The following is a 14396-nucleotide window of genomic DNA, read 5'->3' on the forward strand; positions in this document are numbered from 1 at the left end:
ATTGCTGTGGCTCCTGTTATAATATCAGTGCAGGCCAAGGCAGAAGGCAAAGAATTTAAGAAAATATATAACATCAGAATTTTTGCATCACATTAGTGCACTAAGCTGGGGTTTGGTGCAGGAAGCAAGCGTGACCTGACGTTCCCACAGACCTGCACTCGAGTGAATGGACCATGAGCTGCAGGCAAGAGTCATAGAATCCTGCAAACATCTCTTTAGTCCATTTTCAGTGGGAATATTGGCCAGTGTCCTGTCAAAGACTGGAGAGGTGATTTAAGCCTTTCTCATCCCATGGTTATTTAAAGAGACCACTCTCAGATGCTGAGGTCTAGCTCATGCCAACCTCCCAGTCCTCACACAGCAGCTGCAGAAACAGTTTCTAGTAGAAGGATGGAAAAAACCTGGCTGGTGTACACATACAGTGAGAACCCACTCCTGCAATGCTTGTGCAAACAGCTCCACCAACGTGGGTGGAAATTTAAACATCAAACTCTAAATCTATATAATCATGTGCCATTGGAGAACAGCAGTTCTCAAAACAAGCTGATGAACAAGCAACTGTTCTTTCCAAGCAAAGCTACAGAAGTGTAAGTACAGAAAAGAAGTAAAAGTTTGAAACAGGAAACATAAGAAAGAAATCAGGAAGTTTTAAACTGACCCTCAGCTGCAGAGAGGCTCCGGGCCGCCCGCCAGCCCCAGCCAGGGGGGTGCTGGTGGATGTGATGGAGCAAGTTACTTCTTGAGCCGGCACCAAACCCTGTGTGCAAACAGCGCTAACCCACCTGCTGCAGGAATGCCCCACCGCCTGCAGCCCTCGGGGGCTGCGTGCAGCACCCCAAGCAGAAGTGGGGCTGAACTGATCAAAACCAACCAAGAAATTGGTTCCCCCACCAGCCCCTGGGTTGTTTTTCTTGCGTTTTGGGTGGTTTTCTTTTTTGTTGTTGTTTTGGTTTTTTTTTTTGGGGGGGGGGGGTGAGTTGCTCAGGCCTGTTTTTTACACCTGGTAAATTTCAAGAGGGTTTGGCTGTTGAAATAATGGATGAAGATGCGGTATGTTAATGCTGTTTTTAATGCATTTTATCTTGAAAAAAAACCCCACAGATCAGTTCCTGGCAAACAGAGACGTATTTCAATAAAATAAACCTATGATTTAAAATAAATACCCAGAAAGCCTGTTTCCTACTGCTGTTAGGAAGCAGCATTTCTGTCACTCTGGACATCCGTTCTGCTTTAAATTCGTCTGGCTGAACAAAAAGCATTTCGGGAGTTGGGGGGGTGTTGAATTTAAAAAAATCAAAGCCACCTTGTAAAGTGCAGAACACATAAACAAGAAGTAAACACAGCGACAAGTGCTGTCGGTCTCTCATTCCTGCGGCCTCGCACGGGTTATGTCGGTAGGTACAGGCAGGAGGCCCCCGGCGGGCCGGGCGAGCGGCCGCTCTCGGCAGGTAGCCATTTCTTCCTCTGGGGCTGTAACGTGATTCGTGTCAATTACTGCTTTTGCGTGCGCGCACCGCTGCGTGTCCACCCTGCGCCGCCGCCCGCCGCCGGGACAGGTCCCCCGCCGGCCGCGGGGCGCAGCGGCAGCCCCGGCACTGCCCCCCCAGCAGGGCGCCAGGCGCCGCGGGGGGGCGGGGCGGGGGCGGGGCCTGGCCGTGACGCGGGCGGGGTGGGGCGGGGCTGCACAAACAGGCGGGCGCCGGGCGCCGGCAGCGCCGCTTCCAGGCGAGCGAGGCGGGCGGCAGCGGGCGCTCCCCGGCTCCCCCGCTCCCCCGCACGCCGCCCGGCGCGCTTCCCCTGGCTCCGCCGCCCATGGAACAGCGGGGCGGGCGCTGCCCCACGGCTCTGCGCCCCGGCGGTGAGTGACACGCGGGTCGGAGCCCTCCTCGGAGGGCGGCGGGCGCTGGCCGCCAGGGAAGTTTGGGGTGGGAGGTGGTGCCGGCGGCGGGGCGGTCGCGGGGGGGTTCGCCGCCCCCCGGGCGCGCACAGGCGCTGGCAGCCGGCGCTGCCACCCGCTCCGCCGCCCGGCACCTGCTGGTGGGAGCCCCGCGCCCGCGGGAGGCGAGCGCCGCTGCGGGGCTGAGCAGCGGGGCTGGACCCGCCGTGCGAAACCCACCGGCCCCAACCCCGAGGGGGCTGCGCAGCAGCCGCCCCCCACCCGCCGTTCTCACCGAGTCGGGCTCGGGGAGGCGTCGCTGGTGGCGGGGAGCGAAAAGAAAGCGGGGCGGGGGGGGAAGGTGGTCGGCAGCGCCCGGGTTGTAGATGTGACCAGATCTGCCCCTGGGCACTTTATTTCTTTGCCTCCTTGTTTGCCCTGTGGCTAAATGACAAGGGCATGTCGCGGCAGAGTGGCAGGGGTGTGGAAGCGGGGTGGCGGAGCGCAGGGCTCCAGCTGACAGCAGGACAACTTGCAAAAGCTCCTCGGAGCATCTCTGATCCGTTCCCACGCAGGGTGCTGGATCCGGCTGGGTGCAGCGTGCTGAACTGGAGCCTGGCAAGCTGCGCGCAGGGCTGGAGGGCGAGGTGGTGTTCGGGGTGGCGGAGGAGCACGGAGACTTAACTCAGCTCACTCTGTTCTGAAGCACTGGCTCCCTGCACCAGCCCGGGGAAGGCTTGATTCCTGCAGTTCTCGGGGTGCTTTCTGGGGATCAGGGCGTAAGGGGTTCACATCTTTTGAGGGCAAAAGGATGATGGGAGGGAGGGATGGTAGCCCCCAGCTGGAAGGGTTCTGGTTTGGTCTTGTCTTCCAGTCGAGATCAGGAAAGGGCACCCAGCTAAGTACGGGCAATTCAATCACCTCAGTTGACTGCGAATTAAAGTATATGACTCCCCTTCCTCTCTGTTAGTGCGGTAGGTTGAGGGCTTTCCCTGTGCCAAGACTGTTAGTCTCTGGATACTGGGGAGGGGAAGAAAATAAATCTGAGAAGTTCTGTGAATACTAAGCTTGAATGGCATGGGGCTGGAGTGTCTGTGGGGATCATACCTCTGGCATGAGGGACCCATTCATTGCCCACTGAGAGTCTCGGCAGTATGTATGCCAAGTGGAGCATCAGTGGGATAGGTTCAGTTTAGTATATGCTCATATATTGTCTGGCTATCAAACTTAATCTGTAAATATATATAAATATAGTAATTGTTACAATTTACATCTGCTAGCGTTTCTTACGCTCTTGAACAAGTGCATTTCCCACATTGCTCAGAAATGAGCACCTATCAGTAAGAGCGCAGTTACTGACATCAGCTTTAGCTATCTCTTGCACATCCACCCTTTCAGTACCCACCCTGGATTTTTTCCTTTTTGGAAAATGCAGACGCTTTTGATATTACATAGTTATCGAATGCCTCCAGTAGGTCAGCAGCAAGATTACGCATCTGAAGCAAAGCCAGCTGCTGCAGTGGAGAGGCACTAATTTTGACAGAGCAAATTCTGACCCCAGCATTGCCAAGTTCTTGACTGTGTCCCCTCCTTGTCAGAATACTACCTTGGTTGTTCTGAATTAACCATATGCTTCCACAGACATTACAGAAGAACAGAGGAGGTGGAAAACAGTTTTGCAATACCTAATACATGCAGGTACAGATACATATAACTCTTCTGCTCTTCATTAGAGGAAACTAGAAATGGTTTAATTAGTCTGATTAGCATGGGATCTCACCCTTCCCTCTTCTAGAAATGCTACCCAGAGCTAAGAAGCTATCAGAGCCCAAAAGTATGTCAAAGCTGATAGATTTCTGTGAAAAGTTTTGATAGTTAGAAGAAGAAAACTGAAAATATGCCTGGGCAGTCCAAAATGGAAGATCCTGATGGGTTACCTTACTTCTCACTCCAGAGTATGAGGGTTCCCTCCAGGTCACCATGTAGTGCTTTGCTTAGTAAATGATTGGTTTAGCCAAGCCTAATACAGTGATGACCTTACCAGTATGCACTCTGCTCCATTATTATTCTGAAGGCAGGACTGGAAGACACAGAAATCAGCTTGTAATATGAACTAAAAGATTATGTGAAAGTTTGTGTGTGTGTGTGTGTTTATTGTTGTTTTAAATGTCTTGCTGGTATTTGAAATGGGGCCCACAGCTACAGAGAGTGAAAGAAATTGCTTGGCAGAGAAAATGAGAATGGGATTGCTTAATCTGCTGTGTTCCCTTTTTCAATACATCTAGTTAAGGTGAGCCTGTGTACAGAAAGGGAGCAAGACAGGACTGAGCCATTCTTTCATGTGGATTGTTTTCTTGGGGACAGCTTTGATGAACTAGGAAACAACTCTATTAACTGTGCAGTAGATTTCTGCTTCCTAATTGGAATGTGACCCATTTTGCTTGGAAGTGGGATGGAGAGTAATTTCTGGATCTTGAATTGAACATTTGGGTTTATGGGGGGATAGAGGAGACAGTGGTATGTGTATGCTTTCTCTTTATGAAAAAAATTAGTCACGGCAGGTACTAAAAAAATTGCTAGAAGGTGGTAGGGGGATTCCATATTAGCATTCGGTATAAAACCTTTTGTGCATCCTGAGCTTTTCAAGTTTATTTTTATTCTGCTGTAATGTCCCATTTTATTTTTACCTGCATGAGGCTCTCTGATAGCTACAGTATCCTCTCTTCTAAAAATTTTTATGATCTCTTGGCATGAAAGACTGCAGTGGTCCCTTCTGACCTTAAGGGAAAAAAAATGCATGTTATATATAACTACAGTCTATTATAAATTTGCTACTTCATTGCTCACACTGGAGCTGAACTCTTTCTTTAGAAGTCATGAACTGGTGACCTAGCTAATTTGTGTAAACTGTATTTATCACAGCAGGTGCAGAAATATAGCAGACTTCAGCCAAAAATACTTCCTACCAAGTCAGCCTTTCTCAGTGTGTGAAGTTCCCCAAACCAAAATTGAGAGACTTTTACAATTGTATTTCTGGAGTCTTACAGCTGATAGACAATCTATCATCTTAACAGCACTGAAATTATGTTTAAATTTCTTAACATGCTGACTGTAAAAGTTAGTCATGGCTTAATTTCTATTGGTTATGCAGAATTTTTTTTAATATATTTTGGGAAATGTACCTAGACAATATCACTTAGGCACTGTAATACAGGTTTGTATGGTTGCTTATCTTTTTACCTCCCTTCTTAATGCACAGATGGCTTTTTTTTATATATCATGAGGTGATCAATAGTTTATGCCCCTAGAGATCTATGGCTTCAGTAGTATATTGTTCTAGTTAACTTAATACACTTGTCTCTGTAGCACTCACTGAAATAGGCAATTACTTGTAGTTAATTACTGGAAACTAGAATTTGAGCATTTCATTGGCACTTGTTTAAAATTTTTATTAAAATGTGATTAAAAACAGTGTGTGAGGAAGTGTGGGAAGCATTTCTTCATGAAGAGAGCATTATGAGACAGTTTAATAGTTAAAAACAGCAAAATGCAGAATATACTTCCAAAGGAAAAAAATGTTTAATAAACTAGATCAGACTTAAAAATAAATGTTGCTCCCTTTCCTTTCCTGCTCTTGACTGAGCTTTAAGTGATAGCTGTACTAGAGTTTTATGCGAACTGGATACAAACTGTCACTCAAAAAAAGCTCTAATAAACAATTCCTGTTATGTAGGAATATATCCTATGGCAGACACCAGCTATACTTAGAGGACAGGAATATAAGCTGTTCATATCAAGTTATTGAAGAATTTAAAGTACACTACAATTGATCTAGTTCAGGTTTTTAAACACAGCATTGAATACAAATGTCCAGATCACTGACTTTCATCAGTTTAGAAAGTTGTTTTTAGAGTTGGTTAGCTCAGTTATGGATTTTTATTTTTTTTTTCCCCAATATAAGAAGCCAGTTTAGCAGATGTGTGGGTTGTACTGCACAGCTAGTTTTAACCAGCAATGTTAATCTTATATTTTTCAGTATTTAGTGTCCAAATATTTGCAAAGGAAAACAGAGTCTGCAAATTGTGTTGAGGTTCTATCGCATCTGCAAAACTAAATATAATTTTATAAGAACAGAATGGCTCCTTCAGATTTTCAGCTCTAATCTCCCTCTAGAGACAAACTTCAGCAACTGATCTATGGTTCTCATTCAGGCCAGACTGTGCTTTTTCAGATGCCTGGGCAAAGATCTTTCCAGTGAAGGGTTTCAGTTCTACAAGGAGAGAAAGTGAAGGCATCTGAGATGTAACCTGTTCATCCTCAGTCCCTAGAGAACCATAAAAACACAACTTTGCTTTAATGAAGATGAAGTCACCTGCGTGTTCATGGGAAGGTTTTAGTCTTCCCTCTCCTAGTCACTGTCCTAGTAGTAACTGTGTCTCATTAGCTCTGCTAAACCTCTCAGTATGTTGCTGTGGGCTTTTTTGTGAAGCGTACACTTGTCAGATTTGCCAGCAGACTCAACCTGACGCCTACTGACTGCCATACAGACACTCTTTATGTTCCCTCCTGCCTGCTTCAGCAGTTAACTCAAAGGCGTTTATGAAAGTTTAGAGTGAAACCCAGCCCCATCCCACCCCCAGGAAAAATGAAATTTTCAGTCCAGGCAAAAACTGCCTTATTTTGTTAATGCTAACTGAACTGAAAATTATATATAATCTAGGTAGTTTAGGCCATGCCATTGATTGAGGATAAACATACCAAAGCATTAAATTATCTTGGTAATGTGGTAAGAGATAGAAATCATAAAATAGTGACACATCTCAAAAAGCATTGTAATGTGTTTAAAAGCCAATGAAGTCTGGCAGCTGTGGCCCTCCTACTGCATTTACTGAGAAAAGCTTCCATTTATTTTCAAGTTACTATTACTTTTGAAGATTTTTTTTAATCATGAAAGCTGATTTGATTGACAATGTCCACATTTAATCTTGTTGAATAAACACTATGGCACATTTTGCAAATTAATTGGAGAAGGCTGAAGAAAAGATTAAGCAAAAGCAATCAGACTTTGAAAAGTCTTGGTATAATCTTCAAGGCACCATTTAACATAAACTGTGTTTCTTGTACTAACTTGCTTGTTTACTTGTAGCAAATACAATAGTAATGACTGTCAGTTAAATTTTTGTACTAATCTGGAATACAGAGTCATTGAGGGAAGTCATGTATGCTCTGCGTGACTTCTGGAGGCAGTGAAGAAAATTCTTTAAAGCAGAAAAGTAATTTGGCAGAGTGGTTGCTGTAAACTCTTCAGTGTATGCTTATTATTGTTGAAACAGTTTTTTAGACCCACAGATTATAAAGCTATGGAATACATGTTTGCATCATTTTATATAAACGGCTGTAATTCTAGCCACCAAACTGCAGATCTACATGAAGCATTAAAGAGGACATAAGAGAAGATGACAACCAATTTATATGCAGTTTTATTCCTGGACACCACTTTGCCCACACAACTTGTTTTGAGATGAATTTAGGAGCCATATCCATTGTGTTGCATTAGTCTCACAAAACACAGTTGATCCAGGTATCAAACCTACACAGATTGAGAGAAACAAAAGAGAGTGGAAAGAAAAGGCAGACAAAGTTGGGATTTTTTTGCTTGCAAGCAAAACAATAGCATGTATGTACTTTGAAAGGCATAATTACTGACATGGTTTGTTAGGTGTGCTTAAAGACAGTAAATGCTACAGATACTGTAGCAGTGTTCTGCATTGTAGGAACACCTGTTGTGTACCTTGAACAAAGAGTTGTGGAGGAACAATTAAATTCTGCATGTCTGAAACAGAAGATACTCCCATGTTATTCTGAGGTCTGATGTTGCAACAGAAAACAGTTGGGTTTATTTAGAAAAAGCTATACTCCCCCACCACCAAAGTATTTGAGTTAAAAATGGAAAGACAGGGAGGCAGAGCTCCACTGAGGCTCAAAAAAATACCTGAGGTGAGGCCCTTGGTACCACACCTGTAATATCCCACAAATCTGATTTCAAAGATTAATGGCAGCCGAAACAAGAGTAGAGCTCAGTTAAGAGACATTTTGCTGTGTCTTTTATTTCCCCAAAACATTCCCATGCTATACTCGGCCGCGGGAAGAGGTAAATAGAAAAAGCTGGCGACTGAGTAGTATGGAAACTGTGAATTAAAAATGAACAGTCCCAATGAACAGGTATATCTAGTTCATTTCAAAAAATAAAAAAAAATTCCAATAAATCTGTTGTCACTAATAGCTGAGACCAGCAGCTAAAAGTTATTCTTTTCAGAGACAGGCAGCCTATTGCAGAAGTTGGCTATTGGCATTGCATATTTCAGCCTGACTACTCAGAAATAAGGGTTCCTACCATTAGGCTTTAACTGAATTCCTTTCAACAACAGTTCAACCTGTTCCTCACTGGAATCCTATTACGCTTTTCCAGTAAGGTGTTAAGGCAACAACTCAGGCTTACTATTTATGGAGCTAGTGACTCTTAAAATATACTCTGAAGTAAGTGGCTATTCCTTTAATCTGTGACCTTAAAATTCAGCAAGAGTTGATGTTTTGTTGCTCTTATGTACTGAGCTGCCTATCAATCACTGATGCAATCTGACTGGTGCTGTACCATTTGCTCACGTTGCTGCTGAATATAATGGCAGCATAGCTCAGTGGGGACATCCACCATGAATATATATACCAAACTCTTTGTCACCCAGCGTCACCCTACCAACATCCTCAGTGTAGGGCAAATAATTAAGATTATTTCTTGTTATACCTGAAGTAGATCAAACGGAGAAAGATTAACAGGAATGGTGAGGACAGGGAAAGAGCAGAAGATAATTACAACAGCCAAATGGAGTTCTTTTAGCAATATAAAATTTCAGCGGCCAAAAATGGAAGAACAACAAATTCCTCTGCAAAGCTGCCTCACATCAGACATCACAGAACAGCCTGCAGCATGACCTTCTGCCCAAGGCAAGGCGTGCTCATGAGCTCAAAGCCTGCGGGCATACAGGGAAGCACACCCTCTTTAGACTTCGCACCTATCGTGACACTTTGCTTCCCTCTCCTCCCAGCCTTGATTTCTGTTTCCAAACAATATCACTGCTTTGTAGCCCTTTAAAAGTGGTTAGATATAGGGAAAGCATAAAAGTACTAATCAGTAGGAAACATCAGGAAGCAGACCAGATCCATTCAGGATGGAGTCATGACCTCTGTAAATGCAGAGCTACCAAACAAAACTTTCTAGATCACTTAGAAACACATCATTAGTCCTTGTCACACTGGGGCTTAGCTTATTGTGGAAAAGTTCTTAGTTTCTTTTCAGATTCTCTGGAGAATTTCCAAAACCTAGCCCTTGCATTTCCTCAGGTTGTTCATACGTAATTTCATATTTCAGCCCTTGTTAGCTGGTACAGTATGCACTGTTCCAAGCTTAAAATTCATAATTACAATAGCCTGCTGAGACAAAGCAGTTGGGTGCTCTGCCATTGCAGCTTCCACTTCTAAAGTGAGTTAGACGATACCAAAATCATGCTTACACCAGCCATCCACTGAGTTTATAAAGTCTTCGGAAAACATTTTAGTTTAGGGAGTTTGTATACGCAGCCTGCTTATAACGTGACGATCTAACAGCTATGCTATGTGTGAGGCCATTAAGAGTTCACTTCAAACATTGCATTAGAAACACCCTGACCTTTAAACAGAGTTCAGTGCTGATGGTTAGTAGTCCTTTGATAAAGTGTAAAGTTAGTTGTTTACGTCACAGCAGCTTGCTGGCTAACTCTTGAAATGACCTTCAGAAGCATTCATTGTGTAGTTTCTTTCCTGAGCATCATGACTGGAACCACAGCTCTTCTAGCATTTTGTTAATGCAGTCATACTACGTAGTCTATGGTTTCATTATCTTATGTTTTGCAGGGCCAGAGTGCATGCTACCTGATATATCCTTAGAAACCCCACTCGCAAAGCAAATACTAACTTTTCTTTGGTCTACTACTCACGCAGAGCTCTTCCTAACTGCTTCCTAGGAGAGTGTTACCTTCCCACAGTTGGGCAGCTCTATCTATATTGCATGAGCCTTTCTCCCCAGGAGGTTTTACTTCTAAGGTTGCTGTCACATCATCCTTTAGGAGGCTGTAATTCCTAGGCTTCCTACAAGACCCTCAGCTTTTAGAAATGCTCTTTTGGGCCAGTCCATACCTTTTCCTTTTTATGTTTTGTTTCAAAGATAAACCTATTCTTGCAGATAAAAAAAGCGCTTAATTCTCTTGTGATTGTGCTTCAACTCCAGTGAAATCAGATTTTAAAAAATAATACAAAAAGTAATACTCAAGAGGTATCTTGGGTGCAAAAGTTTCGTCGTGTCTCCTGATGACTGGAAATTATTTTGTCATGGCATTATTGTATGTGCCTGTCTTTTAAAAACTGTAATTATACCAAATGATCTAGGAGCATAGAGTTGGGAAAGCTAAAGTTTGTTCAGTTGTGACGAGCGAAAGATACTTGTATTGTGGCTTTAGTAGTGATATGTCTGAGTATAAAATAATGTGATGCTTTTTCTTTTCCCTCTTTCAGCAAAGTTTCTGTCTGAGAAATACGTGTTCACTCAGCAAAACAAAAACAACTTTTAAAGGTTGTTCTCGGTGGAAATCACTCTATGCCCCATTACCTGCTTGAGTGAAACCAGTCTAAGAACTTCTGTCATGGCAGCTTTTCTGCTGGGAGCTGTGTTGCTTATTGTTCAACCTCAGATAGTGCCTTCCAGACCGGCTATAAATTCAAAGGCTGAGACTTCTTCTCAGTCTGTTCAGAAAGAGCTTTTAAAGAAAATGTCTCAAAAAAATGACTTCAAAGAAAGCATTCATTCTAATGGATCATGCCGGCAGCTGCCACAGACTATCATTATTGGAGTAAGAAAAGGTGGAACAAGGGCTTTGTTAGAGATGTTGAGTCTCCATCCAGATATTGCAGCAGCAGAAAGTGAAGTTCACTTCTTTGACTGGGAAGATCATTACAGAAATGGATTGCAGTGGTATATTAATCAAATGCCATTCTCTTATCCCCATCAGATCACCGTGGAAAAAACTCCAGCATATTTCACATCACCTAAAGTGCCTGAAAGAGTTTATAACATGAACCAATCAATGAGACTACTCCTTATTTTAAGAGACCCAAGTGAGAGAGTACTGTCAGATTACACCCAAGTGTTCTATAATCACATGCAGAAGCACAAGCCGTATCCATCCATTGAACAATTCCTGATTAAAGATGGTGAACTCAATGTGGACTACAAGGCAATAAACAGAAGCTTATACTACATTCACATGCAAAACTGGCTGAAGTATTTTCCTCTCAATCATATTCATATTGTAGATGGGGATAAACTAATCAAAGATCCCTTCCCAGAAATAGAGAAGGTAGAAAGATTTTTGAAGTTATCGCCACAGATAAACGCTTCAAACTTTTATTTCAATAAAACTAAAGGCTTCTACTGCTTAAGGGACAGTGGTAGAGAGCGTTGTTTACATGAGTCAAAAGGACGAGCCCACCCACAAGTAGATACCCGGTTACTTGAGAAACTGCATGAATATTTCCATGAACCCAACAAGAAATTTTTCGAGCTTGTGGGCAGAACATTTGACTGGCACTCATTTGTGGCAAGTTAGTGGTAGGCTTCAGAACCTATGTTCCACTGTACATTTAGAAATTTTAAAAGGGGCATTTAAGCTATAATTTATTTGTAAAATCCATAAATATTTCTGTACAGTATTAGATTCACAATTGCCATATATACTAGTTATATTTTTCTACTTGTTAAATTTGAAAGCATTTTGTATTGTTTTTCATGGCTGTTAACATTGTGTATGATGTGTCTATATGAAGAAACTAAATTATTTCACTGCAAGATGGTCTCTTGAGAATGCATTGTCTTTTTAATAAATAGGAAATTCATTACAACAGAACCCTTCAGAATTATTTGAATACTTTGGCCTTTCTGGACTATTCTGGACTTTCTCCTTTAATTGCTAATGAATATGCTAGACTTTACATTTCCTTTTTTCTTGCTTTAAAATGTGGTTTAAGAATTTCTCTATCACTTGAAAAAATATTGTTGTACTTAGCAAATTGTTCCATTCTGCTTTATAAAATTATTTCCTCAAAAGTGGTTGTACTTCTACGTGTTGGGACATGCACACCCAAAGGAAAGTGGAAGTCTCTGTAATATGACATATTAACTGCTGTACTTACCTTTGTATAACCTGTTATAACAAGTGCTCCTCCAATTCTTTGGCAGTACAGTGCAGGTTTCATAGTAGATTTTTAAGGTTTCTGTGGGGACCTGCTCATAAAATCTGGAGTTAGCTGCAGAAATATGATCAACCTGAAAACTTCCTACAGTCTCTGAATATATATATATATACTTCATAAAGGAGGGTTGAGAGAAGACTTTAAGCAATATAGGGACATTTTCAAGGTTGCTTATGACTGTTCCTACGTTTTATAGCACATTTATGCTTTGCCATCACTGAAAATGAACACTTACACCAGAAAAATTAGTTGGTCTACATTGCAATAAGCAGCAACTTCATTCATATAAATATTACCACTTGTACTCCATTTAAGGCTGTTTCCTATGAGCTGTGCAGGTGCTTCATGCAACTGAAAATTGCCCATGGGCTGCTGTTCTTTTAATCTCCTTCCATGAGCCATGATGCCAAGTCTTGATTAGACTTGTGTGTTGTGGGATTAACCCCAATTCCAGGAACTTTTATGGTCTTTCGTCTGCTAAAAATGGAAGTTAGATGTTAGTACATTAGTAAAAATTACATCTCTCCTTGTCTACAGTAGTTATGATGTTGTCTTAGCCATTGATTTCTGGAGTTAAAGTTAATCCTGTTTCCACACAAGGCTTACTATGGTACTTTCATTCTGAGCTCCTAATTTTCCTGTTATGTTTAGCTGTTGAATGTGCAGTGGCGACACCCTGTAAATCTGAACTTGTAACTGATTGTTGCAATCCTTTATAAAATTTAAATGTAGAGTCATTAATTTTTTTCTGGTGAGATGGTGCAAACTTGGGCACTATGACAAGGTACTGTCTGGATGCAAATATCCCATATTATGCTGCTTGCATGAAAATTTGCAGATGATGCCCTTCTCTCTCCTGCTCCTTGTGCACCTGCCCAAGCTGTATTCAACCTCAGGGAGGTTGGTGGTGTTTTATAAAGTAGACCTTTGATGAAAGCCTACAATGAAATGGTATTGTACTCAATAAAATATTTTCTGAATTGCATCTTTCCTTTCTCTTTTGTTCATCAGTTTCTAGTTTGGAAGGCCAGAATTTAGGATTCAACTCCAGTTTGGATTCCAGTTAAATGTTACTTAAGAATTTACCTGTAGCCTAGTGAATTGGTTGGAAAGCAGTTGTTTGCTACTCAGTTGTGCCTGTATGGTCCATTGCTGACCCAGAATATACGACAAGGAGGGAAAGTTTCTGGTGACAGTAATGTCAGATCTTACATGACGCAGATGCCAAAAATTGGATTACAGGATTGTAGTGCCATCATAAATTTTCGAAAAGGTGAGTTCAGGGGGGGTTGTGTAATTTGGGGCAGTATTTTTCTTTACGCTTATTATTTATTTCTTTGCTAATGTGACCTCTGCAGGAGCCATCTGCACCTAAGAGGTTTTGGTCCAGACAAAAGGCTTTTCACCTTAGTACAGTCCCATCTTCACTGGGACCTCCCTACAGTCCCAGACTACACCCACCACATTCACCAGATTTTTGCTGGGAAAGGAAAACTACTACCAGGGTATGTGACCAGGAGCCAGAGGAGACAGGGTTGCATCAAGTTCACCTGCAGCAGGTCATACAGGGCAGCATAAGGTGTAAGTGTTGAATTGTGAATGCCAGAGCAATATTGACACCTGATGTTGGTACTGAGAATACTTTTAGATGTATAATGCTACTTTATACCAGTATCTTGCTGTCACTAAGCAGGACACATGCACGTTTCCCACTGCCCAATACGGCTTGTCTCTGTAGAAAGAGAAGTAGAGCATGAACCATTGGGTCACTGTTTCTGTGTTAATGCTAAGACCCCATAGTGTGTTCTCTGTAGTATCAGGAGGTGAAGTGACCACTTCAGGGGCACATCCTGAAGCAAAGGTTCACATGACTCATGCCTTAGACCCTACATTCAAAGGGGCCCACAGACACTATGTCAAACTGAATGTTTATGCCTTGTGCAGGGATGACATGATTGTACAATACCTTATCCTGGAGGTTGCACAGCTAGCTATGTGGTGGCTATGATGATGATGGAAAATAAATCACACCCACACTAATAATAATGGTAAAATTTACCTGTCATAGATGTCCTAAATTCAAGAGTTACAATACTTAAAACTAGGTTTAGAGTATGAATGTTCAGTGTAACAGAGCAGCACTCACTTTCCACACATGCATTACTGTATTTACGTATATTTC

The 14396-nt window shown here is 42.5% G+C and overlaps 1 protein-coding gene across 1 annotated transcript; it reads left to right on the plus strand.

Annotated features, from left to right (window-relative positions):
• The first annotated feature begins 1688 nt into the window (after window positions 1-1688).
• HS3ST1 (heparan sulfate-glucosamine 3-sulfotransferase 1) lies at window positions 1689-13199 on the plus strand. Its single transcript, XM_056337493.1, has 2 exons — window positions 1689-1858; window positions 10481-13199. The coding sequence occupies exon 2, from the start codon at window positions 10609-10611 to the stop codon at window positions 11569-11571; it is 963 nt and encodes a 320-aa protein (XP_056193468.1). The 5' UTR covers window positions 1689-1858; window positions 10481-10608; the 3' UTR covers window positions 11572-13199.
• Window positions 13200-14396: the final 1197 nt, after the last annotated feature.

The sequence above is a fragment of the Falco biarmicus genome, chromosome 1 (assembly GCF_023638135.1).
Source record: "Falco biarmicus isolate bFalBia1 chromosome 1, bFalBia1.pri, whole genome shotgun sequence".
NCBI lineage: Eukaryota > Metazoa > Chordata > Aves > Falconiformes > Falconidae > Falco > Falco biarmicus.

Excerpts from the sequence above, each read along its gene's own strand:
- HS3ST1 (XM_056337493.1), top strand. The coding sequence starts at position 10,609 with ATGGCAGCTTTTCTGCTGGGAGCTGTGTTGCTTATTGTTCAACCTCAG.